This window comes from Diplotaxodon limnothrissa, linkage group LG15 (assembly GCF_057381915.1).
Source record: "Diplotaxodon limnothrissa isolate DT_005_m linkage group LG15, D_limnothrissa_male_GT1.1, whole genome shotgun sequence".
Taxonomy (NCBI): domain Eukaryota; kingdom Metazoa; phylum Chordata; class Actinopteri; order Cichliformes; family Cichlidae; genus Diplotaxodon; species Diplotaxodon limnothrissa.
The window spans coordinates 19747922-19773964 of NC_140610.1; the positions used below are offsets into that span (position 1 = coordinate 19747922).

General features: G+C 42.3%; 3 protein-coding genes across 3 annotated transcripts in view; 2 read left to right on the plus strand and 1 right to left on the minus strand.

Annotated features, from left to right (window-relative positions):
- Positions 1–26043, plus strand: part of LOC146617421 (exostosin-1) — a 378284-nt gene that overhangs the window by 153196 nt on the left and 199045 nt on the right. The window lies entirely within an intron of this gene.
- LOC146617424 (uncharacterized) lies at positions 8134–9480 on the plus strand. The gene is made up of 5 exons (XM_085372799.1): positions 8134–8149; positions 8256–8337; positions 8429–8491; positions 8584–8646; positions 8763–9480. Exons 1-5 carry the CDS (start codon positions 8134–8136, stop codon positions 9292–9294), a joined length of 756 nt encoding a protein of 251 aa, XP_085228925.1. The 3' UTR covers positions 9295–9480.
- Positions 20353–21097, minus strand: LOC146617425 (uncharacterized). Its single transcript, XM_085372800.1, has one exon. It carries the CDS (start codon positions 21095–21097, stop codon positions 20366–20368), a length of 732 nt encoding a protein of 243 aa, XP_085228926.1. The 3' UTR covers positions 20353–20365.

The window sequence follows — 26043 nt, forward strand, 5'->3', positions numbered from 1 at the left end:
TCCCACGCACGAAGGACACTAATGTTTTTGTCACTTTTTATGGAATCAAACTCAAAGTAAGGTCAGTACTTCCACGCTTTAAACGCTGCACACTCATACTCTCTCCCACAATCGATATGTGATCCATTGTTGATCTGCACACAGCTGTTGTCACTAACGGCGCACTCGCTTACGTCACTGTCGTGAGACATTCTCGCAAAAAATCACGGTTTTAGTAACGCAGTAACGCAGCGTTCCTACGGGAAAGTAACGGTAATCTAATTACCGTTTTTGCAATAGTAATCCCTTACTTTACTCGTTACTTGAAAAAAGTAATCAGGTTACAGTAACGCGTTACAAGTAACGCGTTACTGCCCATCTCTGAACATAAGACAAACAAACATGAAACACATAAAGTTAAACTTAGATATAGTGGAAGAAAACACAAGGGGAATCTAATAAACAAATGAATTTAACTAACCTAACAAACTTAAACATAAACATTGACATCCAAATAAACTAAAACTTAAAACGCTGGGTCAACAGACCCGGGAATGTGACAAAAGTGGCCTTAAACTCATTGGGAAAGTGAAGTCCCAAACCCAGGATCTGAGCACTGTTTTCCCCCAAACTTCACTACAGTCACACCCTGCTGGCCATCAGAAAGAATGCAGGGTTTGGCTTAACTTTTCAAACTTAAAATGCATTCATCTTTTACACAGAGATGCAGGGACTAGATTGCCCTTAACAGTACAGGTATTTTATTTGTAGACAGCAGCAACTTACTACATTACTTTGTATTATTAAAATGTATAATTGTGTGCTGAGTCAATTAAATAGATTCGGTTTATTGAGATAATTTTGTATATCCATGTACTCATAAAATTACTTATATTTTAAACACTTAAATAAAAAATATTATCAAGAAAAATATCCAGATGTGCTTCCCGGAGACATAAAAATAAGACTATGAGCATTGCTTTTCTTTCATTTAATATTTACATATTTTATCCGTGTAGTAGGATTGAATTATTATTTAAAAAAACCAAACAGATGAAAAATTAACCTTTATGTGGCCACAAGTCCACAATCACTGGCTGGTGACAATTAGCTGAAGTTAACACAAGCAAAATAAGTGGTTTGGAGAAGATGAGGAAGGACAACAGACATCACGTTAATTGACCAGGGGAAAACTGAGGCCATAAATCTACAAAGGCCAATGTGGGAAATGGGTAACACGAGGGTGCATCAGAGACAAATCAGGGAATAATAAGATAAAGGAAGCAAAGCAAAACATAAGACACAAGGGACAACCCACCATATGTGGCAAATGGTTATTAAGTGAGGCTGAGCTTTTAAGGTCCGTTGCTTTTAAGGGTGCACAAGCTGATCCAAAAACTTGAACCATGAAGCAAAACTAGTGTCAAACATGTTCTCGTGTGTTGTATTTTCCCTGCTTTTGTTTAAAAATCCAACAAGTGCAAATTATCTTTATTTCCTAAAAGACCAATCATGTAGTCCAGTCATGATGAGGACAAGCATGCCGAACATCTGAACAGCGGAAGACGTTTGAAGTTATTCACTGTAACATTTGTGTGTAGCTGGCAATGAAAATCACATGAATGCTAATGTTATGATATCTGATCTTGAGCTATTTTGTGAGCATCAAGTGAAGTCTGCAATATGACTAAGTTAGGGGTCAGGCACCTGACTCTACTTTGCAGCCGAATTCATATTGACTCAGCTGTCACTGTGACATACAGACCTCTCATGCATTTGTTATGCAGATGTCAGGACCCTTGCTCACAGTATGACTGCCTCTTTCCTCTCTGCCTCCCTGGTTTGGTGAACCCTCCTCCTATATTAATGACATGTTGATAAAGAGCTCTCCCATTACACCCACACCCATCTTTAACCTTGATGCTGATCTGTGTTTGTGTGCGTCTGCCCTCTGTCATCACTCTTCTATTATTTACCACGCGTCTCTGTCTGGGAAGGGCTTGTGTGTGAGGCTAGCAATCGCTTCTAGGTAAACAACCACTGCCAATGACACGAATGACCCTCACACACACACAAACGCACACACACACATACCTTACTAACCTCATCCCTTCTCTGACCACATCTCATTTCAGATCGATATGTTTTAAGCGAGGCCTAAAACAAACTTTGCTTGCATGGCTGCTGTGTGTGTTTGTTTAATTTCATGGAGGATGCAGGTGTCATTTTCCAGGTCAGTCTATGGTGCCCTTTAGGTTGTCTTCAGGTGACAGTGAGAGATATCCATCCTCTCTATCTGTGACACCTCAGTATGCCTGCATGTCTCTTTCTGTAGCCAGATTAGCTGCTTCGGGGTTGGGTATAGATTTGTTTACATACATGCACACAGACTTTACATATAGAAGATTCATTTTAAAGTTACCTATATGTATAGATCTTTTGGCAGTGTTATAGAAAATCAGCCCTATGGGTCTAACTAATTATTTTTTTCAATCATAAGACACAAGCAATCCTCTGTGAGGTATTTTACTATCACTTCCGTCACTATTTAAGTTTATAAAATTGAACTGACCCTTTTTACTTGTTTCCCTGTAACTCATCCAGTGCAACTGCCTTATTTCCTTCATGTTTGTGTGGCTGTCACATGTTCAAAAAGGAGGGAAATGCACACATAGACCATTACATTTAATAGGGAGACACATATGCTCAGTTACTACAGAATGAATGACCAACAAATCAAGAAAAACTCATATGTAATCAGTCATTCTTCAATACTTCCCTAATTACCCTTGATTTAAGACTTTATTATTGATAATGATTTTCTTCTACTGTAGAACGGTCTGGGAGATACTAAATAAGTGAATCATTAGGTAATGAGTAATTCATAATTAGCGGTAACGTGATTATCTCCCCATTTTCTTTATGAGTTATTCCTTATTGACTCTAATTCAAACACTGAGCATCAACTGTTCATTCATTACTAATTACTCCAACATTTCTTATTCTTTGTGGCACCTCGAGTAAAGTGAATCATATTTACTAGTAGGGATGGGTACCGGTGTCCGGTGCCATGATGGCACCGGTTCTGACATAAACGGTAGTAACCAGACCGAAAAGCAGCGCACATTTCGGTGCTTTATTTCGGTGCTTTTTTTTCCTGAGCTGTGATACACTTCTAGCCAATCATTTTACGTGTCCGAGGATAGTAGGCGGGCCCAGGTACGTACGTTCTTTTATGCAGAGCTACAGATTAAAAATGTCCAAGGCGAAGCGGTCAAAAGTCTGGCTGTACTTCACAGCAAAATATGCAAACTCAGCAGCCTGCAACAAGTGCTTTAAGCTGATACTGTGATACTGTCAAAGGAGGTAACACCAAGAATCCGATTAAACAGCTGGCGACGCATAGCGTTTTTTTTAAAAGCCGAGAAATGCGCCGTATTTGATAGCTTGCTGCGAGACCTCACACTGTGCACGTCGGGTGGGTTGCCAGTTATCGGACCCGGAGCAACATCCCCCAAAAACCCAAAGAATAGAGTCCTGGCCCCTAGCCCTGCCAGTGTAGCAGAAATGATGAGGATGATGATGCAGCAGCAGCCGTTCTTCTCTGCGTGCGTAGCTTAATGTTGTTAGTGTGTAATTTACGTTGAGTAGGCTAACCACGTTATTACATTAATGCAGGTAAGGTGAACTAGCAAACATCATCATAGCTACATGCGGCTGTCTTCTTGTTTGATGGCAGATACTCCCTTCACCCTGGCCAAAAAGGCTAAAATGACCAAAGAAAAAGTGGAAAACAGGTTTTTGTATAAAGTTTGTGTTTGTCCATTGTTTAAGCACTGCTTCCAGCCAAGAGTGATACCATATATGCCACATAGCTGCAGAAAAGGCTAACATTGTTATCTTTTTACAAAAAAAACAGCTGAACATGAGAGGTTTTTGGACAAAGTTTGTGTTCTCCATTCTTTAAGCACCGGTTCGAGCACTGTTTAAGCACCGGCACTGTTTCAAAAGTACCGATTTGGCACCGGTATCGGATAAAACTATTGCTAAAAATTATTGCTTATTATATAATCCTGGATCAGGAATTATCAGGGTGTGATGAGTGTTTCAGGCCAATCTTTTTTTATTTTCAATTCTTTTATTTACTCATTCTTTCATAATTACATGTTACTGTTTTCCTTATTGTAAAGCAACAATGAAAAAAAGAATCTACCCACAGTCTGCATCAATGATATCACGACTTAAAAAAAAATATCCACACACGATTAAACTGTTGATACAGCCTAAGGCATGGTGCTGTAGACAGACAGACAGATGCTTTATTTAAGGGAAATTACTGTGTTACAGCAGCAGGATAAAGAATAAAAACACTACAGTTTACAGTAAATAAACAAAGTTAAAGTACAAGGAACATAGTGAGGGCCTTATGCTGTAAGAGCATGGAAATGTAAATATCAAATCAAATCAAATCAAATCAAATCACTTTTTATTGTCACATCACATGTGCAGGCACACTGGCACAGCACATGCGAGTGAAATTCTTGTGTGCGAGCCCCACAAGCAACAGAGATGTGCAAACACAACAACACAAACGAGCAAAATACAAGAATGGCCAACCTGAAACTAATAAATATATGTACAATATATAATAGTGTATGCATTTCTGGATGTGTATACTAAATATTTTCCTACGTGTGTGTGTGTGTGTGTGTGTGTGTGTGTGTGTATACACATTTTTACAAATTAAATAGTAAAAAAATAAAATAAAATAATAATAATAATAATAATAATAAAATATATAAAATATACAGAGTTGAATATGTGCAAAACAAGTGGCATTTATATACAGTGTGGAGTGCATAATGTTGACATAATAGTGATTTTAAATTAAAGAAGAGTAAAAAAAATAAGGCTGGGATTGTGCAGCAGAGTATTAGGGTAGGGTGTTTGAGCTTAAAACTACTGATAACCTAGCAGCAGCTATTTGCAGCCAACCTGACTTGTGTCTGATGGTTTTTTGTTTTTTTTGTTTTTTTTACCAAAGCACACCAAAAGAAAATATAGAGCATCTATTATCATTTTTTAAATGTGACAAATTATCACACATCAACGATCATGTTTCATTCTGAGCTGAGCGTTGACAAGAGTTCAGTTGTATATAAACCATAGTAGTACTTCAGCATGAACATTTTGATTGAGATGGTAAAAAAATCGTAGGCCTTGTAGCTTTAGAATCAGAATCAGAAAGGGTTTTATTGCCAAATGTTGAGCAGGGTTTAAGGGTTTTAGCTGTATTTTGTGAGTCAAAAGTAAAAGCATTAGAGACCTTGGTGTTTCCATAGAACACAAACCAACATTGAAACTCTTGTACTACCATGAAAGTGGTCACTTTAAAGCACCTGAACCTGAATACTGTATTCTCTTTGAGGCCCACTCCAAGAGCAAAAGAGACATTAACAACGACCCTCACTAATGCTAATCTTCAATAGGATTGTTTGTCCATTCATATCCTTACTGATCATGTTTTTCATCTACCTTCTTGTCTCCAGTGTTTTTCAGACAAACAAAAGATACACAATAAATTAGTTTTATTATGCCAATTCCAATTAAAAACTCACAAAGACAGCTTTAATTAAGCAATAACTCTTAGAATCTGATATGTATTTGATGTGAAGACTCACACAGCGACCTGGGAAGATAGCCGGGCTGTGGATTACTCAGAAAAAGAGACTCTAAGTTAGGTATTGTGGACAGTTTTTATGCGCTCCACCTACTGTACAACTCTGCATAAATCATGTTAGTAGTAATACGATGGCACCTATCCAAGATGGCGGCCAACCAAGCCGGTTTGAGAACCGGTTTGACCGGTTTCGTGCGTGTGCGCATGCGCGTTCAGTAATACGATGGCACCTATCCAAGATGGCGGCCAACCAAACCGGTTTGAGAACCGGTTTGACCGGTTTCGTGCGTGTGCGCATGCGCGTTCAGTAATACGATGGCACCTATCCAAGATGGCGGCCAACCAAACCGGTTTGAGAACCGGTTTGACCGGTTTCGTGCGTGTGCGCATGCGCGTTCAGTAATTCGATGGCACTAGTCCAAGATGGCGGCCAACCAAACCGATTTGACCAGTTTCGTGTGTGTGTGCGTATGCGTGTTCAGGTGTGGAAATACCACAGGGTATCAGAGGGGTTATATGAGTTTATGTGTTTTTAACGGGGTTTTAATTTAATCAAACCATAGGGTTTTTAATTAAACTATTTTTTCACTTAGGTGTATCGCAACATTCAGTTATGCATGTGTTCTTAAAAGCAATTCTTTGTTTCTTGTTTCATTCTTGGCGGAGTGGAAGCTGTTTTGGTTCACAGTGCGCCTTAACAAAGAGGGTGTGCTCTAGTCAAAAGTGTTGGTAATAGTGTTTTAATCACACTAATTTTCTAAATCTGACAATGTCTCAGCTTGCAGTGAGGCATGCATTTTATTTTATAAATGGCACAAATGGGAATTTCTTCTGAATGGGTGATGTCAGCATGTTCACAAGCGTTTCATTTAATCAAACCCCTAGTTTTAATTTAACTAGTTTTTACACATCTACTGGGGTTTCTTTCCAGGGTTGATGCGATCATTTTATTTAAAAATCGGGATTTCGGAATGTTGAACTAAGAGTGAGACAAAGCCAGCCAGCTAGTTTTTAACACAGTAAATGTTACAAATAGCATTCAGTCCTTTAGAAAATAAATGCTATAAGCAGCCAGTATCGCTCTTTTCAAACTAATCGTCTTTTAAATACACTCATTTTGTGATTCTGGTGTCACACCTTGCACCGATGCAAGCATTTTATTTATTTAAAAACGGATCAAACGGGCCATTTCTTCTGTAAGGGGTTTCATGGTTTCAGAGTAGTTTTTAACACAACAGATAGTCGCAAATAACATTCAGCCCTTTAGAAAATAAACGCTACAGTGATACTTCTAAAACCAGTCGCCCAGACCCGCTCCAACTTTTCAACAGCTGGCTAATTGTTTGAATTTGTTCAGGATTGTAAAAGCCCACCGCGGGTATCACTTAGTTGTTGAGAGTACCATGCGAACAAGGGCCCAACCTATTGTTTAAAGTGGCCAGTATTGGCTCTTTTTGTAATTCCTCGACAAGGTAAATGGGGTAGGTGATACCAGTCGGGTGGGGACCCCGCCTATTGTCTGAAGTATCGGCTCCTTTGTAATTCCTTGAGAAGACAAAAGCCCTGTAGGGTCTCATTTAAATTGATTGGAGACATCTTGTTTCATTCTTGGCGGAGTGGAAGCTGTTTTGGTTCACAGTGCGCCTTAACAAAGAGGGTGTGCTCTAGTCAAAAGTGTTGGTAATAGTGTTTTAATCACACTAATTTTCTAAATCTGACAATGTCTCAGCTTGCGGTGTGGCATGCATTTTATTTTATAAACGGCACAAATGGGAATTTCTTCTGAATGGGTGATGTCAGCATGTTCACAAGCGTTTCATTTAATCAAACCCCTAGTTTTAATTTAACTAGTTTTTACACATCTACTGGGGTTTCTTTCCAGGGTTGATGCGATTATTTTATTTAAAAACGGATCAAACGGGCCATTTCTTCTGTAAGGGGTTTCATGGTTTCAGAGTAGTTTTTAACACAACAGATAGTCGCAAATAACATTCAGCCCTTTAGAAAATAAACGCTACAGTGATACTTCTAAAACCAGTCGCCCAGACCCGCTCCAACTTTTCAACAGCTGGCTAATTGTTTGAATTTGTTCAGGATTGTAAAAGCCCACCGCTGGGTATCACTTAGTTGTTGAGAGTACCATGCGAACAAGGGTCCAGCCTATTGTTTAAAGTGGCCAGTATTGGCTCTTTTTGTAATTCCTCGACAAGGTAAATGGGGGCAGGTGGTACCAGTCGGGTGGCGACCCCGCCTATTGTCTGAAGTATCGGCTCCTTTGTAATTCCTTGAGAAGACAAAAGCCCTGTAGGGCCTCATTTAAATTGATTGGAGACATACCTTTCTTTTTGGAAACACCCCCCCTATATAAAAAACACGCTCAGAGCCCGATACCCTGAGCCATTTACGCCTCAAGATTCGCTGCAGAGCACACCATTTTCTTTGCGATCATCAACACTAACATCGTTCTTTATAACATGGACATCGTAAACGGTAAGTAAAACAAAACCTATTATTGGATTTTTAAAAAGTGTTATGTTAACATATTATAGGATATTCAAACTATCTTTTTTTCCTAAAACAAAAGCTTAATTTTTAGGAGTTCGGGAGAACGGCCCAGGACCCTTTTCTTTAGAAACGGGCGCTTTTACAGCTGGAACTAGTTCTCTAACAGGCACAAGGTGTGTACAGCATTACTGGATTTTTAAACGTATGTATGTTTTAAACTAGCGATTGTTTTAAATTATGTAATAACGTTTTTGTTTGTTCCAGGGTTAACAAACTGAGCAGGAAAACATTCAGACACCGCTACCACAGAGCCCTACCTTACATCAGGTGTGTATACAACGGGATGTATAGTTGTGTATTTTTTTTAAAGGGGTTTAAACAATTACAAATGTTCTAAACTGACCGTTTTACACCTACAGAGCCACGCCAGAGAACCGGGTGTGTGGAGAAGCAGGACCATCCCGAATAACGCACACTACAAGGTAAGCATAGGCATATATAAATTAGATAAAAAGAGATAGAGAGGGAGACACGCTTATTCATTTTGAAATGGGTACATGTATAATATGTTTTAACACATGTCTATCTATCTTCACAGACTGCAGAACAGCACCCCTCCTCATAATGATCAGGACACCATACGATTCCAGACGTTTTTGGAATGTTTAAGCAGTATCGACCTCCCAGAACAACAAAAACCTGGAGCTTTGTGCAACAGTGGAGAGTCAGAACCGATCTTCATCAGCGAACCTGCAACACCCCCGAGTGAGTGGCTACCTCGCGATTTCTCTGATGTTTTTGAGTACAGCATGTCAGATTTTGATCTAGTTCATATACCCACCACCCCAGAATGTGTCAGAAATAGCGTTGATTCACACATAGATTTCGAAGAAGACGGCATAACAGACTCTCAAATATCAGCGGCGTATGATGCTTACATAAAGCTTCCAGACGCTCAGCCTGCTGAACAAAGTCATATAGCTTCAATAGCTGATAAATTATGTTTGATTGAAGCTAGACTCAATCAATACCACCAAGAAGCACAGGTACAAAGGCAACAGTTTACCAAACTCATAAACAAAGTGTGTAGTACATTAGACAACATCTGCAGCAAAATTTCAAGTCCCTGACTTTTAAAATCCAGACCATGGACCCTCCAAATAAATTATTTAAACATAATAACGGAACCTCCACTCCTGTTAGATGTTTTGACTTAGAGACTTTTATGCAGTGGGCTGAAGAAACAGATAAAAAATTAGACGATATTATAGCTAGACTTAATAGGGTGCCTGCATCAGCCTCATCCGATACACATCCTTGTCAGACTGTTCCTACGTCTGCTATTGCTGATGGGGCTATTGTTGCTAATAATAGTGATAGTACAGCTGGTGTTGCTCGGGCCGTTGCTGTTACTGATGCTAACCATATAGCTTGTGCTGCTGGTGATTTTGCGTCTGATGCACAATCTAGCCGGGTCACCTCTGCTGCAGCTACTGCAGTTGTTATTGAGCCCGTTGTGCAGTCTGGGTCCGGCAGCCGCTCTCAGTCACACATTAGAGAGATACCTAATTTTAATGCTCGCGAATTGCGTGAACGCCTTGATTTTAGGGGTATAAGTCTCGATCATCCAGAACAAGTGCCGGCGCGAGTGCGCGAGTGCTTAGCCAATGTGATAGACAGAGCTGTGGCGGGATCCCAACAGGGCAGTGTTCTAAACGTGGTCCTGCGTGGCCCCTCGCTGGCTTCAGATGTTCAGGCTGTTTTAAACGCTGATGATCGGTATGATCCGGAGCTGTTTCTCGATCAAATTGCACAAGTTATGCAGAGTAATGATGAATCTATCGGTGATGATGAATTAGAGTTTATTGTCACGGTAGCTCAGAACAGTAGTGGCGGGTCTCGCTTAAGACTGGCGCACATACCTTATGATGAGATTCTCTCAAAGAAAGGCAGACATTTATACACACCAAACAACACAAACAACAATTTGTGCTTCTCCCTATGCATAGCACATTCATTAAACTCATCATCCTCTGAGCATGAAAAACTTGCTACAGCTAAACAGATGCATGCTGAAGTAGGTCTATGCGACACACAGCAAGTATCATTCTCTGATGTCGGTAAATTTGAGAAGCACTTCAACATTAAGATTGTAATCTATTACCACACAGAAGGGCGTAAACGCCTGGAATGTTTTTACACACATGAAGAGCCAAACCCTAACACGTTGATGATGTATCTCCATAATCAACATTACCACCTGATTTTAAACCCGACCGCTTTTTTGGGGGGATCCTATGTGTGTAATTTCTGTTACAGTATATATAATACACCATTACAGCACAGCTGTAAACATAGATGTAACACATGTTACACACTCTGTCAACATCACAGGGGACCCACAGTGAAATGCAGCGACTGTAACCGCATCTGCAAATCACAACACTGTTACCAACAACACAAATTACCTGAATTAAAACACAACATGATCCCCTGTGATAATATGAAACATTGCATGCACTGTGGCACCACATATAGAGAATCCAAGAAATTGCCACACAAATGTGCGCAGCCTAGATGCGAGCACTGCCGCGAACCTAAATTAGCAGGAGACTCCGACCATCAGTGTTTCATACAGCCTGTTGAAAAACAGAAGCCTAACGATAAATACATTTTATATGATTTTGAGACGCGGTACCACAACGGTAAACACGAGGCTAACTTTGTGTGTGCGTCTGATCTGAAGGGCAATAAGTTCACATTTAATACATTAAAGTGTGTGGAGGCGTTTGTGCAGCATTACAGACGCCCAAGGTTTCGTGGGTACACTTTCATAGCACATAATGCATCTGGCTTTGATAACTACATACTCCTCGAGTACTTTGTCAGACAGAGCATAACACCTAGTGTCATAATGAGCGGCAGCCGTGTGATTTTAATGCATGACAGGGACTATGACCAGCGGTGGATTGATTCGTTCAGCTTTTTGCCCATGGGCCTTGCCAAAATACCCTCTGCTTTAGGTTTTCAAGACCTGCAGAAGGGCCATTTCCCACACAGGTTTAATACGAGGGATAATGAGCGTTATGTGGGCCCGTACCCAGACCCCTCCTTCTACGGCTATGAGCACATGTCTGAAAGCGATAAGGTGCGATTCATGGAATGGTACCAGGTTGCCTCACAGAATCCCTTTGATTTTCAGGCTGAACTCAGGCGTTACTGTGTTAACGATGTTGATGTCCTGCGTAAAGCATGCATCATTTATCGTGACACGCTACTGGGTTGTACTCAAGTTGATCCATTCATGTATACCACCCTGGCTGCATTTAGTATGGGTGTGTATAAAACGCTGTTTCTGCCTAGAGACGCGCTCGCTCTCACGTATGAAGGGGCATACGTTGAGCAGAACAAGACGTTTTCTAACGTCTCTATTGAATGGCTTCAATATGTGTCCCACACCACCAACAAAGTGGTAAAACATGCTCTCAGAGGAGGCGAACAGAGGATTGGACCGTATTTTGTGGACGGTTTTGACCCCACAAGTAATACAGCTTATGAATTTGCAGGATGTTTTCACCACGGTTGTGTTAAATGCTACCCCGAGAGTGAAGTTAATCCTGTCAGCAAAGCATCCTATGGACTGCTGCATCGCATGTTTTGTGACAAAGTTGATGCACTGAGATCACAACACAGTGTGAGCGTAATAGTGATGTGGGAGTGTGAATGGGCTGCCTTGAAGCAGACAGACCCTGCAGTTGTGGCTTTCATGCATACGTACAGAAAGCCAGAACGCCTGAATCCCCGAGACGCCCTTTTTGGCGGTCGCACAAATGCTCTAAAGCTGTACCACAAGACTGCTTGTGATGAAAAAATATTTTACTACGACTTCACCAGTCTCTATCCCACAGTGCAGTCTAAAAAAGACTATCCTGTAGGACACCCTCAAGTCATTTACACCAACTTTGACAAGCTAGAAAATTATTTCGGCTTTGTTAAATGCACAGTGCTCCCACCTAAGGGTCTTTTTCACCCCGTCCTACCCTACAGATGCCATGGAAAACTGATGTTTCCACTCTGCAGCATGTGTGCTGAAGACCAGAACCAGCATACTGCATGCGGGCACAGTGACAGTGAGCGGGTGTTGAAAGGCACATGGGTCTCATTTGAGCTTGAAAAAGCTGTTGAGAAGGGATACAGGGTTCTTGCTGTTGATGAGGTGTGGCATTTCCCCAATAAGACCGACACATTGTTTAAAGACTATGTGAAAGCCTTCCTAAAACTCAAACAGGAGGCCTCGGGGTATCCTGAACATGTGAACACACCTGACGAACAGCAGAAGTACATAGACGAGTATTATGAGAAGGAGGGAATAATGCTAGACCCATCCAAGATTTGTGTAAATAAAGCTGTTCGTAACTGTAACAAGCTGTTGTTAAACTCGTTATGGGGTCGTTTCAGCATGAGGTCAAACATGGCATCATCTGAGCTCATTACAGACCCTTCCAGATTTAGCCAGCTAATGTTTAGCGACCAGTACGACGTGCGTCAGTTTTGTTTCATCTCTGACGACGTCGCAATGGTGCAGTGGCGCCACGCTGATGGTAGAGCTTCCCGTGTGAAGGACGTTAATGTCTTTGTCGGGGCCATGACCACTGCACACGCCAGACTCATGCTGTATGATTTGCTAGACAACTTGCAGCAGCGCGTGCTGTATTGTGACACGGACAGTGTCATTTTCACGGCACGCCCTGGCGAGTGGATGCCTCCTCTAGGTCCGTTTCTGGGGGATCTCACAAGTGAATTAGATTGTGGAGAGGATGGTGTGGAGGATTACATAGCGGAATTTGTTTCCGGTGGGCCAAAATGTTATGCGTATCACACATCGCTGGGCAAGACCCAGGTCAAATGTAAAGGCGTCACACTGAATGCATTAAACTCGAAAGTTGTCACCCACGACTCCTTGAAAGGTTTAGTCCGCAAGTTTGTAGCCAATCAGACATCAGACGCACACCTAGTTGCCGTGTCTGATAGCATCAGACGCGATAAAAAGAAGCTTCATTTGAAGAATGAAACCATTGTGAAAAAAGTTAAAGTTGTTTACAATAAGCGCCGTGTGCTCCCAGACTTCACAACCCTTCCTTATGGATTTTAAATTAGAACAGGGGTTTGACGCCCGGTTGCAGCATCCGTTCAGCATGGTGGTCAGCGGTCCCAGTAACTGTGGCAAGACTTTTTTTGTTAAAAACATAATTGAAAACTCTTCCAGGATTATATCATGCAGCATTGATAACATTGTGTATATATACTCATGCTGGCAGACACTATATGACCAGCTTCTTAAGATAAGAAACATAAACTTTGTTAACGGTATACCCGAATCTCTTGCTGATGACACCCTTCTGCCTGCAGAAAAGAACAATTTGTTAATTATAGACGATGTGATGAACGATGCAGCTAACAATTTAGAAGTACAAAATGTGTTCACAAAGTATGTGCATCATAGGAATTTGAGTTGTATATATCTAGTTCAGAATTTGTTTATTCAGGGAAAATCCAGTAGAACCATTTCCTTGAACACTAATTACCTAATATTGTTTAAAAATCCGAGAGATAAATATCAGGTTATGCTTTTAGCCAGGCAAATGTTTCCGGGTAATACTAAATATTTTATAGAAGCGTTTAATGATGCCACATCGACAACATACGGGTATCTTTTAATAGACTATAAAGCTAAGACCCCGGACTATTTAAGACTCAGAACAAATTTACTGTCAGACCGTCCGGTTGTTTACATTCCAAAACAAAAATCAGCAAAGAGGTGAGAGGATGTCATCACGCATGCGGAGGAATCTGTCTCTGTTGGAGATGATATACAGGGCTCCTCCTACTCTACGCAGAGTTATTATTAGTAATTCAAACTTAGATTTTATCAATGCATTGTGTGAGATAGCCTTTAATGTATTGCATGGTAACATTCCACTGACCAATCAGCAGTACAAACAGCTAAAAAAGAAAAAAACAATAATCAGACTGATTGCAGACAAAAAAATAAAATCTTTGAAAAAGAGAAAGACAATCAACCAATCTGGAGGGTTTTTACTGCCGTTATTAGGGGCTGCAATCCCTTTCATAACCAGTCTGATAGCAAACAGGTGAAAATGGAACATGTGCAAAAGATGTTTTTGGTACCCCAACACCAGTTGGACTTAATAAAGCAACAGCAGCAGCAGCAGCAAACAGGCACCATCAGACAACAGTCTCAGAACGAGTTGGACAAGGAGATGTTACAAGTGTTACAAGATTCTGACATAGATGTGTATGAGAAGGCTAAAAAATACAGCGATATTCTCCAAAGATACCTCACCCTTGTGAGACAAGGTGCCCGTGAAAAGAATGTACTGTCTTTATCATTACCTGAACAATTTAACAGGGATGTGCAACCCCAGTCGGCGGACACATTGCCTGTTCATGGTGATGCCGGGGTGCGGGATCTTGTTGCGGAGAATGTTTTAACACACATACCTAAAAGGAGTAGGAGGAATGCAGAACTTATTCTATCAGCGGTGAACCGTTCGCCACACTTGATCTCTTACAATGACAATGGCGAAATTGTTGTTGATAAACAAACCATCCCTGGTTCACACATTTATGATCTAATTAAAGCCGTCACAACCACACACACACCTTCTGAGGGTTTGAGACCTATCGGTTGGACAGAGTTTTTAAAAGCTTTCTCAGATTTAAACATACCGTTATCAGCCATATCTAACACAGGCATACGTAAGACCGTCGCCTTGTATAAAACCGATCACACACTGTCTGAAGACCGTGGTTTTTTAAAACACACACCAAAAAAGAACACCCCCGGTGGACCGCTGCGACATAGTACACTAAAAAAAATAAAGAATAAAAAAAACAAATTAAAGGGGGGTCCTGTAGAGTGGTTGGATTTTTGAATTCAGGTTTTTTTTTCTTATTGCAGAAATTGTTTTTCTGCTAAAAATATTTGCTGTTTGGTGTTTTTCTACTGTTGTGTTTTTTTTTCACTTATTGCTGCTAAATTGTTTTGTTTTATTTTCTTTTATTACTGTTAAATATTTTATGTCTTTTATTACTGGTTAATGTTTGATTTCTTTTATGTTTAAACAAAGTATGTTATGAATCTATATATATATATACGAGATTTGATAATAAATACCATTGACTCGATTAAATCATGCTCTCATGTTGTTTTTATTATTATTCTCATTAGTACATATCAGTATCCACATTGCACACACACATAATCACTGCATACAGCAACAGGTTGTATGTTGTTGACAAATCGACACACCATAGCATCATTACAAATTAAATCAGACCCATACATGTTAAGCAGGCGGGCATAAGATACACCATTTTGCATATGATATAAAAAAAATACACAATGTTGACCGCATGTGATGGAGAAGTCGTTCTGCACTTGTTTTCCTGAATATAAAACAGTGGAGCCGTTTTTTAGAAGAAACATCTTTATTGCTGGGGGAAAACTGTCTAACGAGTGACCAAAACTATCAAAAAAATAACCGCGTCTGTCTCTCGAAATATAAACAGCAAGCCAATGTTCCCCTGGCATCGTAGAAGGGTGTGTGTTTACAATACACATAGCAGGGAGTCTTTGAAGCCGTTCAGTGGTTAGTTGATCATAGGCTAACACGCCTAGGAAATGTGTGTTTTTATTGATAATGCCGCCGACCACGGCTGATAGTTCTATAGTGTTCATGACCGTTTTTGTCTCAATAGTAGTCCAAGAGCACCTGTCTCATGTTAGATATTTCAATGACTGAATCAAATACAGAATAACACAAGAGGTTCACTGTACGGGGTAGTGGATTTCTGAAACGGGTTTCCAATCTCACGTTCCCAGTTTTAATTAACGACACATTCCCTGAATGTCCTTCGTCAGCTTCCAGATTGAAACAGAATAAAGTGTAGCCGTTACCAAAGTCGTCACGTGTTATGGCCAACGATCTGTCCTTTAAATGTCTTCCTGTGGTTTGTATCAGCTGGTAAAATTCTCTGATATAGTGTTTTCTCTGGAAATTTGGCTGGAATGGTTTAGCAGGATAAGCCTGACTATCAGCATATAAAGACATAAATTCTATATCGCAGTTTTCAAAATGAAATGGATTACGCTGGTAGGAGCCTGTGTATGCTTCATTGTCTATGAATGCAATGATGACAAATTTAGGTATCCTACCCATAAATAAATTGTCATTTGTTGATATTCTAGCCCCTGCAGGTATGGAGAAGGTCTTTAAAGATACTCTGTCTACCGTGTATTTTGCGTTTGCATGGTGCAATGCCTTGCTGTGTGCAAGTCTGACGCTAGGTGATACACTAACTTTCTTGACAAAGAGACTGGCTGAGACAATTTTAACTCTGTATGCATTGGCATCCGCTGTCATGAGAGCAAATTCGTCTTTAGAGCGCACAAATTTCAGCGACAGGTCGATTCCATTAAGTAACAGTTTTTCTTGAAAAAACAGGTCTGCATGTACTGGTGCAATCAATTCAACAATACTACTATTTGCTGTGTAGCCACCTCTGGTCATCAGACCCTGGTTCTCTCCTTCTATAGATGTGTCATTCATGTGTGATGCTGTATCCTTACAGAATAACCCGGTGCTGAACTGTGTGTCTAAAGTGTCCTTATTATAATTGATAAGACATTCTATCACACCTCTGTATGGATATGTATTGGATGATTGACTAATGAGCCGGTCTCCCAAATTAATATCGACTTGACTAAATATGCTGCATCCAGGATAATTAATAAATCCTACATTAGCGTCCCTAGCCAGGTTTGAGCCATCAGCGTTTGTGATTCTCACCCGTGTGTAGATATATGAGTCATTTAGATCCAGGTAATCTTCACCCGACGATGAGATGTAAAACTCGATCGGCCCTCCATCAGTGATTGCAGATACAGGTGGGATTTCAATAAATGTACTTTTCTCAATGCTAGTCTGTGTGTATGGGACAGTAAAAAGATCGAGCTCTGTTTTTACACATTCTCCAGAATGACTGTGTAACAGTGCCATTTAGAATATGTCAAGCGCTGCAGTTTTTGAACGAGTGGTTCTGGGTCTCTTCACTCTGCGTGACGGTGTCCGTTTGGTGGCTCTCCTGCTAGGTTTTGTGGTTTTACGCTTTTTAGACAACGGCTGCCCTGGGGGTGGGGTCTTAGATGGTTTGGGCGTATACACATACAAGCCGTTACCGTCCTGCTTAGTGGTTGAGGGTCTGGTTATGTTGGTTATGACATCAGACACTATGCCCGATGCGGCTGTTTTTAGGTGTGGTTTGACTATGCTGACTCCTTTTTTAAACAGCGGTACTGCAAATCTAAACAAGCTACGGAACAACCCACCCAGACCTGTCCCATATTGTGTACTGGTCCCAACATACCCTCCGAGCTCTCCACCAGCCTGTGATAAGTAGTATTTTACATATTTTGAGTCATCAGAGTTGTAGACGGCCATCCTTTTTTTCAAAAATGCTGTGTTATCGGTCGGAAGTGTAACTTGACAAACACTTTGCCGTATAAAAAGGGTATGTGTTGATTTCGATCGTCTTTCAAATCAATTTCTATGTCGTCGATTAATGTCTTTGACACAGGTGTGTAGTGTGGGCTGTCAAATTGTAGAATAGGCAACCGGCGGTCATCGTCTGTAATATTTATAGCTCTTAATAGCCTCGCGTGGGCGTCACCCACAAGCTGGTAATCAACGATATCTGCATAAATAAAGATGTTATATTTTCCCCCGTATATGTCTGCGGGGTGCGGGGCATATGTGTTTTTATAATGAAGTGCAAACGGTTCTCCTGTTTTGAATCCTAGGATTTCCGCCAGTCTCCCTCTAAATGTGAGAATAGTCCCCCTAGGCCCCATAACACAGGCATGGTTACTAACGGCGTTGTACTGCATTTTAATGTCTCCAGTGGCTTGGTGCTGTTGACATTTAAAATTAAATTCTTTTATTATCTGTTCCACAGATGCATAATGGCCCACAGACAGTTCGATCATGGTTATGGCTATGGTTCCGTCTTTGACGGGGTCATGAATTTCCACTTCCGAATCTGATTGTGGAAAAGTCCGCCATATGCGTGGGTACTGTATCTCTATAACAGCGACCTCATATGGCTGATCCAAAACAATAGGTTTTGCTAGCTTTGTTCTAAAATTAGATATCTTATTACCTGGGTAAACATGTGATGAAGCATTCGAGAAGAGGCTTACATAGAAGCCTGCATTGTTGTTCTTTTTATTCATGCTTTCTCAGTCTATGCTCAGTGTTGAATGAATGTGTGTAGAGCTGCGTCATCTGAGTTAATTACGCCTCAACGATGTCTTTTTCTGGAATCCACGAATTAAAGCTGTTGGGCCATCCTAGCCATTTCACTAGCACCTGCTTTTTCCGACCCACTTTTTTTCTAGCCAATATGTTTTCAATTTTAAATGTTTTGTTTTCATCAACAACCACACGTTGTATCTCAGGCTCATAAAATGACCCTTTCAATACCTCTCCTGCTAGATCCACTAGTCTGTACACTGGGGGCTGTCTCCCTATACGTTCCTTGACTGTGAAAATCTCATCGGTGTAGGTCTGCTCGTATCCTTTTCGAAACTTTCCTCTCAGTTTTGATATTCGTACAGTGTCACCGATATTAAATTTAAAGCGCAGTTCCCTCTGAGGCCTCGTTTTGTACAGCGCGTTGAAGACCGACTTCTCATTATCCTTATTCACCTCTGCCGGAGCCATTTGGATAGATCTGTGATAAGCATTGTTATATGCTTGTGTGAGATCTGGTATGATATCTACATATCTCCGGGAGTTGGCTGATGTTAAGTACTTCCACATTCTACCCTTGAAGCTACGATTGAATCTCTCGACAATACTGCATTTAACCTCGCTAGCTGTTGAGAAATGCTTGATATTATATCGCTTCATTAGCTGTTTAAAGGTTGCATTATAAAACTCTTTGCCTTCATCTGTTTGTAGTTTCACAGGGATCCTACCCTCACTAAGTATATCTTCAAAAGCAGCTGATACAACAGACCCTGTCTTGTTTGTTAGGCATCTAACCCATGCGTATTTTGAGAATACATCTATACATGTTAGCAGATATCTCACATTATCATTATCTGTCACATATTCACACATGTCAACCAGATCGGCTTGAAACTGTTTGTCGACCCCTGTCACCAATACTCTATTTCTGGGGAAATGGATCCTCGCAGGTTTATGGAGTGTGTAGGTGTCGTCTTGTTCTAAATAATGTTTGACCTGAGATAGTGGAGGTGTTACACCTGATGCCTCCCCTGCCGCTATACGTAGCTTATTTAAACTGGCTAACCCCGCAGGATGGGCTGGATCGTGATATATTTTATGCAATGTGCTTTCCATGATTTACAAACCACAAATGACTATGATGTTGATGTTAACAAGTCTTTTTATTTAATTTTCACAAAGACACAATCACAGACAATGGATACTTGGACACCCCACATTAAACCAGATGTAACCCAGCCCAGTAGTTTCCAATCATGCGGAGCATGGCTGGTTTAACACGGCGGGCGCAAGTACTTGCATCTAGCAGGTGCCCAATGTTGTCATTAATGGCGCATACTATATATCGCTCTGATCTCAGTTCACACATGATGTGTTCTGCAACTCTGCGGATTTGTGTTCCAGACCCATCTGCAGTGGATGAGCGTACAAACAGCCGGATGGCAGGGATGAATCGGTCAGTCTGGAGCCTTATCATCACATCATCATAGTAGGTGTCGAAGAAATACTCAGACAATTCCTGCAAGCAGCTGTGTTGCACCTGACTGGGGTGGCCTGTTTGGCATCCGTAACATGTCTCTTGTATAAACTCATTCAAAGCCAACATTAACAGGTGGAGAGTTGCGAGTTTGATGTCGATTACAGTTTCATCCCACAGGTCTGATATGAGGGGGTCCTGCGAGCATTGTGGTGAGGGTGGTGGAGTCTGGAGGGTCGGGATTAGCAGCTCTGTTGATGGTGACTCCAACAGGTCCCACGAGGGCGTGTCATTCTCTGTAAAATGAAAACCACAAGCTCTTAATTTGTCACATAGATACACACTCAACCCCACACACACACCCGCACATTAAACCTACCAGTTTATTGTTTAGCTGTCGGAAGGTCTTATGATTTTAGGTTTACACAGGGTACCAGGCAAACCAGTCTTCGGACAACTCGCCAGATCGTCAAAAACAAGGCGCTTTCTAATACTCTCGTACGCAGTGTTGAGTCTGTCCCTCTTGATCGCGTCATCAATCTGGCTAAACAGACGCGACAAACCTCTCCAGTCGCACCACTGTATAAAAAACAAGTCCTTAAACCATCTTGTGCGCTCTTCGAGGTTTAGAGGGTATGGATTTAACCTCCAGTTTTCAAGCCCTCTGGAAGCAATAAGACTATCCCTGTCATCACATACACTGAGAAAAATAAAGTCGTCGGGGTTGCGATTGAAACGATCAGCCTCAACCCTGTAAAGCTCAGGGCCTGATGCACTGTTCCACTGGGAAACATACAGCAGCTCTGGGAAACCCACATTGTCCAGGTCCGCACACACTACGGTGCGGAAGAGCTTCCAGTTTTTAGTAGACATGACTTGGGCTTCCCCCCAAAACAATCCCTCACCACAATCTACACTAAGCACAACTGTCCCTTCGGTATATTTAATGGCATACACATACCCTTCGACGCCTCGATATTCTAACTTGAATACAGTTCCATCTGCGGCGTTTCCACAGCGTTGCTTTTTACGTTGAGGACCCCGACTGCATACTCCTGAAGACATACCTAGAGTGCCTGTGGCATGGGCGATGTCCTGGCTGGGTGTCATTCCGAGCTCCATAGGTCGATGCGTCGGGGATCCTTAGCGAGCGCGATGTGTCGGTGCTCTAGGTCGATGCGTCGGGTATCCTTAGCGCAATGTGTCGGTGCTCTAGGTCGATGCGTCGGGGATCCTTAGCGCAATGTGTCGGTGCTCTAGGTCGATGCGTCGGGGATCCTTAGCGCAATGTGTCGGTGCTCTAGGTCGATGCGTCGGGGATCCTTAGCGCGATGTGTCGGTGCTCCTCAGACCGTGGCGGTGATGCTCTTAGAATGTGAAAGGATCGCTTTTATACCCATACAACCTAGCACATCCCACTAGGAGGAGTCGTTCCCGCCCAGAGGGTAAGAACACCTGAACGCGCATGCGCACACGCACGAAACCGGTCAAACCGGTTCTCAAACCGGTTTGGTTGGCCGCCATCTTGGATAGGTGCCATCGTATTACTGAACGCGCATGCGCACACGCACGAAACCGGTCAAACCGGTTCTCAAACCGGTTTGGTTGGCCGCCATCTTGGATAGGTGCCATCGTATTACTACTCATGTTTTTAGCTTACACAATGTGTGTGTGTTTGCGTGAAACTGTCTGTGTTGACAAATGGTGTCCATGTGGACTGATGTGTAGAACTGCTCGCTGGTGTTACAGGCCTTCGATGGGGTCTGTTTTTAAACTGTTTTTTTAACAGAAAAGCAGAGACAGGAGACATCAGTTGCGTTCGGTCTGCAGGCTCTTCCTCGTCTGATTTATTAACAGAGTTTAACAACGTCCTTTTCTTTTCATTTAGACACACACATTTCGCTTTTAACAACACAAACATTCAATTAGGTCCATAGCTCAAACCCTTTTGGTTACCTTGCACTCTCGCAAGAATAAACTTACAAAATAATCATTGTATATGAACGTCCTTATTTACAATAAATCTGTAACCAATTTTGCTGCATTTCAGCATCAAAAACATTTCTGTGCAGCACCACTAACACTGCAATTAACCCACTTATGTCACCTTTATACTTTTCTTATACTTTAACAGATTCAAACAATATATTACATTTGTAACCAATAAACAAAAATATTCTTCCATTGCTCACAAACAGTTCACAATCATCCACAAACAGTATACATCAGACTATTTACATTTGACACATAAGAACTGGGTAGGTCCTAATCAACTGTAACTTCCAATAATGCCAGGATAAAAGAAGTGTCTAAGAGCTCCATTTGTCACAAAATAAAACAGGTAATAAGACCAGCTGCCTATTTAGACTACGAGTGAAATGGCGGCTGCCATTACAAATGGCGGTATAGTTAGCTTTCTCTCAATCAGTGAAAACACACTCTCTCACAACATTTGCGGTCTTTAAACTAAGACAGAAAAAGGTTTCTTGCCTTTATATGTACATTGTGGTGAGCAAACTTGAACTACTGACCTGTTTTTTTAACAGAAAAGCAGAGACAGGAGACATCAGTTGCGTTCGGTCTGCAGGCTCTTCCTCGTCTGAGGCCGAGACGCGTTGCAACAGCCTATCGCACTCACCACTATCTCCCCCTTGTGGCAATGCCACGCAATTACATTGTCCATAACGCTAAATGAAAAGTGCAATACCACCATAAAATCAGGTCTTTTACATCAAAAACAATTCACAACAAAATTACAATTGTGACCATACACTTGTGGGCGTCACACACTCCCCAACAAAAAGAAAATGGCTCCTGACATTTAACCTCTTACCCTTTAAAACTCATTATACTCATTACTCAACTCAAATCACATCCCCTTCCCACATACCCACATTCCTTGTGTACTAACATGTATAGATTGGGCAGTTATAATATACAGGGAAGGTGCCTGGGTGTGCACAGTGAGATGTTGGAATGCGATATGGCACTAGGGGGAAGTAAGGTAACAGGGGATATGGTGGCATGGTGTAGTGTGTTGTGTTTGGTGACTCGTGCACTTCAGCACAACTGACTGATGGATGCACCCGGAGAGAGGGCTGGCCAAGGGTGTCATATGTGAAATGTGTAACAGGCCGTCGTTCTCTAGTAGACCTTCTTAGAATTGATTCATTAGTCGGCGGGGCCACGTTAGGTGTATACTGTGCCCTTTCTGAAAGCGGCAGTCCAACTTCTCCTTCGTCGACTGTGAAAGGCACTTCAGTGACTCCTGATTCCTGTACCCTCTCATGTTCCTCCTCTCCCATGTCGTTGTCAAGTTCAGTGCTTTGGTGTCCACCATCTTGTTCCATTCCTTGTTCCCTCAATTCATCTGTTGCTTCTGTTGGCTGAGGTGCTCCACAGTTGACCACTCTGCTGAACTCAGCTGTTCCTCTTGGGGGTCCAACAGTATGGTTACAGGTATGTAGTGCATCCTCTTTGTTCCCACTTCTCAAATCATACCTCAACTCATAATACATGGAACTCTCATCCTCATCGGAGCTTGCGTCAGAGTGGGGTTGAAACTCTGTCTCTCCTTGAGCTGGTTTTGGTTTCTTTTTCTTGACGGCGGATGGCCCGTCCCCCTTATCTACAGCAGGCAAGTCCACAGGAAGCTCATTGACAAGATGCAATAGATTGCGATGCAGAACACGCACTTTCTTCCCCTTTGCCTCTGAGGTCACTCTGTACACTGGGCTGTCATTGATCTGTTCCTTCACCACATAAATGGTGTTCTCCCAGTAGGACCTTAACTTGCCAGGACCACCCCTCTCAGTCAGGTTCCGCACTAGTACTCTGTCTCCAGGTTGGAGTACCACTCCTTTCAAATGCCGGTCATAGTGTTTCTTTCCACGATCACTTGACTTTTGGCTGTTTCCAGATGCAATCCTGTAAGCCTCAGTCATTCGTTCTTTCCATTTCTCAGCATAACCTCTTGCAGTTTGTGGCTCTCCATCAGTAACCAACTTGAACAGGAGGTCTACTGGCATTCGTGGATGTCGACCAAAAAGCAGAAAGAATGGCGAGTAACCCGTTGCTTCATGGCGAGTGCAATTGTACGCATGAACCATCTGTGGGAGATATTCTCTCCATCTTTCTTTTTTTTCTTCACTCAGGGTCCTCAGCATCTGCAAGATGGTACGATTAAAGCGTTCAGCTGGGTTGCCCTGAGGGTGGTACGGAGTTGTTCGAGAGTGCCCCACATTGCTCAACTGTTGTAGAGTCCGGAAAAGCTCGTTCTCGAACTCCCGCCCCTGATCATGGTGCAGCCTTAAAGGGTAGCCAAACCTGGGGATATAATCACTGAAAATCCTTTCAGCTGCAGTTTTGCCACTCTTGTTGCGGGTTGGATAGGCCTGGGCATACCTAGTAAAGTGGTCTACCACAACTAGGATATACTGATATCCGCCCCTGCTTGGCTCTAAGTGGAGGTAATCAACTGAAACCAATTCCATTGGTGAGCTTGTGGTAATGCTGGACATGGGAGCTCGGACATGTGTCACCGGTTTCTTCTGTTTGATGCACGGACACTGCCGGGTGACATAGGCTTCGATGTCTCGCCTCATGTATGGCCAGTAGAACCGTTGCCTCGCCAGGCTGAGAACTCTTTCTACCCCGACATGCCCCATGTCATCATGCAGATGTTTCAGGACCAGGGATTTGAAGCTAGCTGGTAAGACTAGTTGGCGCTTTTCTGCAGTCTTACGATACAGAACTCCGTCTTCTAAGCTCAGCTTTGTCCACTCATGCATCATTTTCCTTGCCGGACCTCTCACATTCCGTCTCATGTCATCTGTCAGCTTTTGATCTGAGTCTTTCATTTTCATGATCTCACCTATCGCAGGATCTGCTCTTTGAGCCCTTTGTAGTTCATCCAAATTGATGGGCATGACCATTTCTTGGATTACTGGTTCAAGCTGGTCACCTTGCGCTAAAACCAGAGCAGCGATCCATGCGACATCTCCATGCTTGCCTGCTCCACATCCCTCCCAAGTAGCGGCAACAGCTTCTTTGGAGAGCTCTTTTGTACATTCAGTGACGTATCTGTCAATGTCAAGGGGACTCCTCGACAGGGTGTCTGCGTCAACATTTACTTTGCCAGGTCTGTACCTTATATCAAACCTGAAATCTGATAGCTCTCCCACCCATCTGAACCCAACCGCATTCAACTTGGCGGTACTCATGACATAAGTTAAGGGATTGTTGTCTGTGTAGATGGTAAAATATGGGGCATAGAACAAGTAATCCCTGAACTTCTCGCAGACAGCCCACTTGAGGGCGAGAAACTCAAGCTTGCCCGAGTGGAGTCTGTAATTCTTTTCAGCCGGTGTCAGTGTTCGGGAGCCGTATCCAATCACTCTTAGCTTCCCACTCTGATGTTGGTAGAGAACGGCCCCAAGTCCTTTATCAGATGCGTCTGTATGAAGGACGAAGGGAAGCTCAAAATCCGGGTAGGCAAGTACAGGGGGGTTTACCAACATATCAATCAACTTACACAGAGCACCCTGGTGCTTCTCTGCCCACTCAACTGGTGTTTTGGATGGTAACTGTGCGCCTTTCCCCTTCTGTCCTGTAACCTTCCCCAGAAGATGCTCCTCTTTGGTTTTCTTGGGTTGCAAAAGCTCATAGATGGGTTTTGCTATTCTCGAGAAATCCTGGATATATGAGCGATAGTAACTCAGGAACCCAGCAATCCTCCTCACATCTCCCACTGTGGCAGGTGTCTCCTTTTTCAGGGCGTACACTGCCTCGAGATCTTTTGGGTCAATGCGTACTCCTTCAGCTGACACTAAGCGCCCAACATACCTCACTTCTCTTTTAAATAGGTCACATTTTGTCGGCCGGAGTTTGACTCCGTAGTTCTGCAGGGCTCTCAAGACTTTCCTCAGCCCTTCCACATGTTCCTCAAAAGTCTTGGCGTAGCACAAGATGTCATCCAAGTATGGAATGCAGCACTCATCCCGAAGGGGAGCCAGCATTTCTTCCATACTGCGTTGGAATGCAGCAGGTGCGTTGGTAAGACCGAAGGG

Bases quoted from the DNA above. Each gene is read 5' to 3' on its own strand.
- LOC146617424 (XM_085372799.1), top strand. The intron at 8,338-8,428 runs GTGTGTACAGCA...TGTTTGTTCCAG, and splicing joins AGTTCTCTAACAGGCACAAG to GGTTAACAAACTGAGCAGGA. The intron at 8,647-8,762 runs GTAAGCATAGGC...CTATCTTCACAG, and splicing joins CGAATAACGCACACTACAAG to ACTGCAGAACAGCACCCCTC.
- LOC146617425 (XM_085372800.1), bottom strand. From the start codon at position 21,097: ATGGAGCTCGGAATGACACCCAGCCAGGACATCGCCCATGCCACAGGC.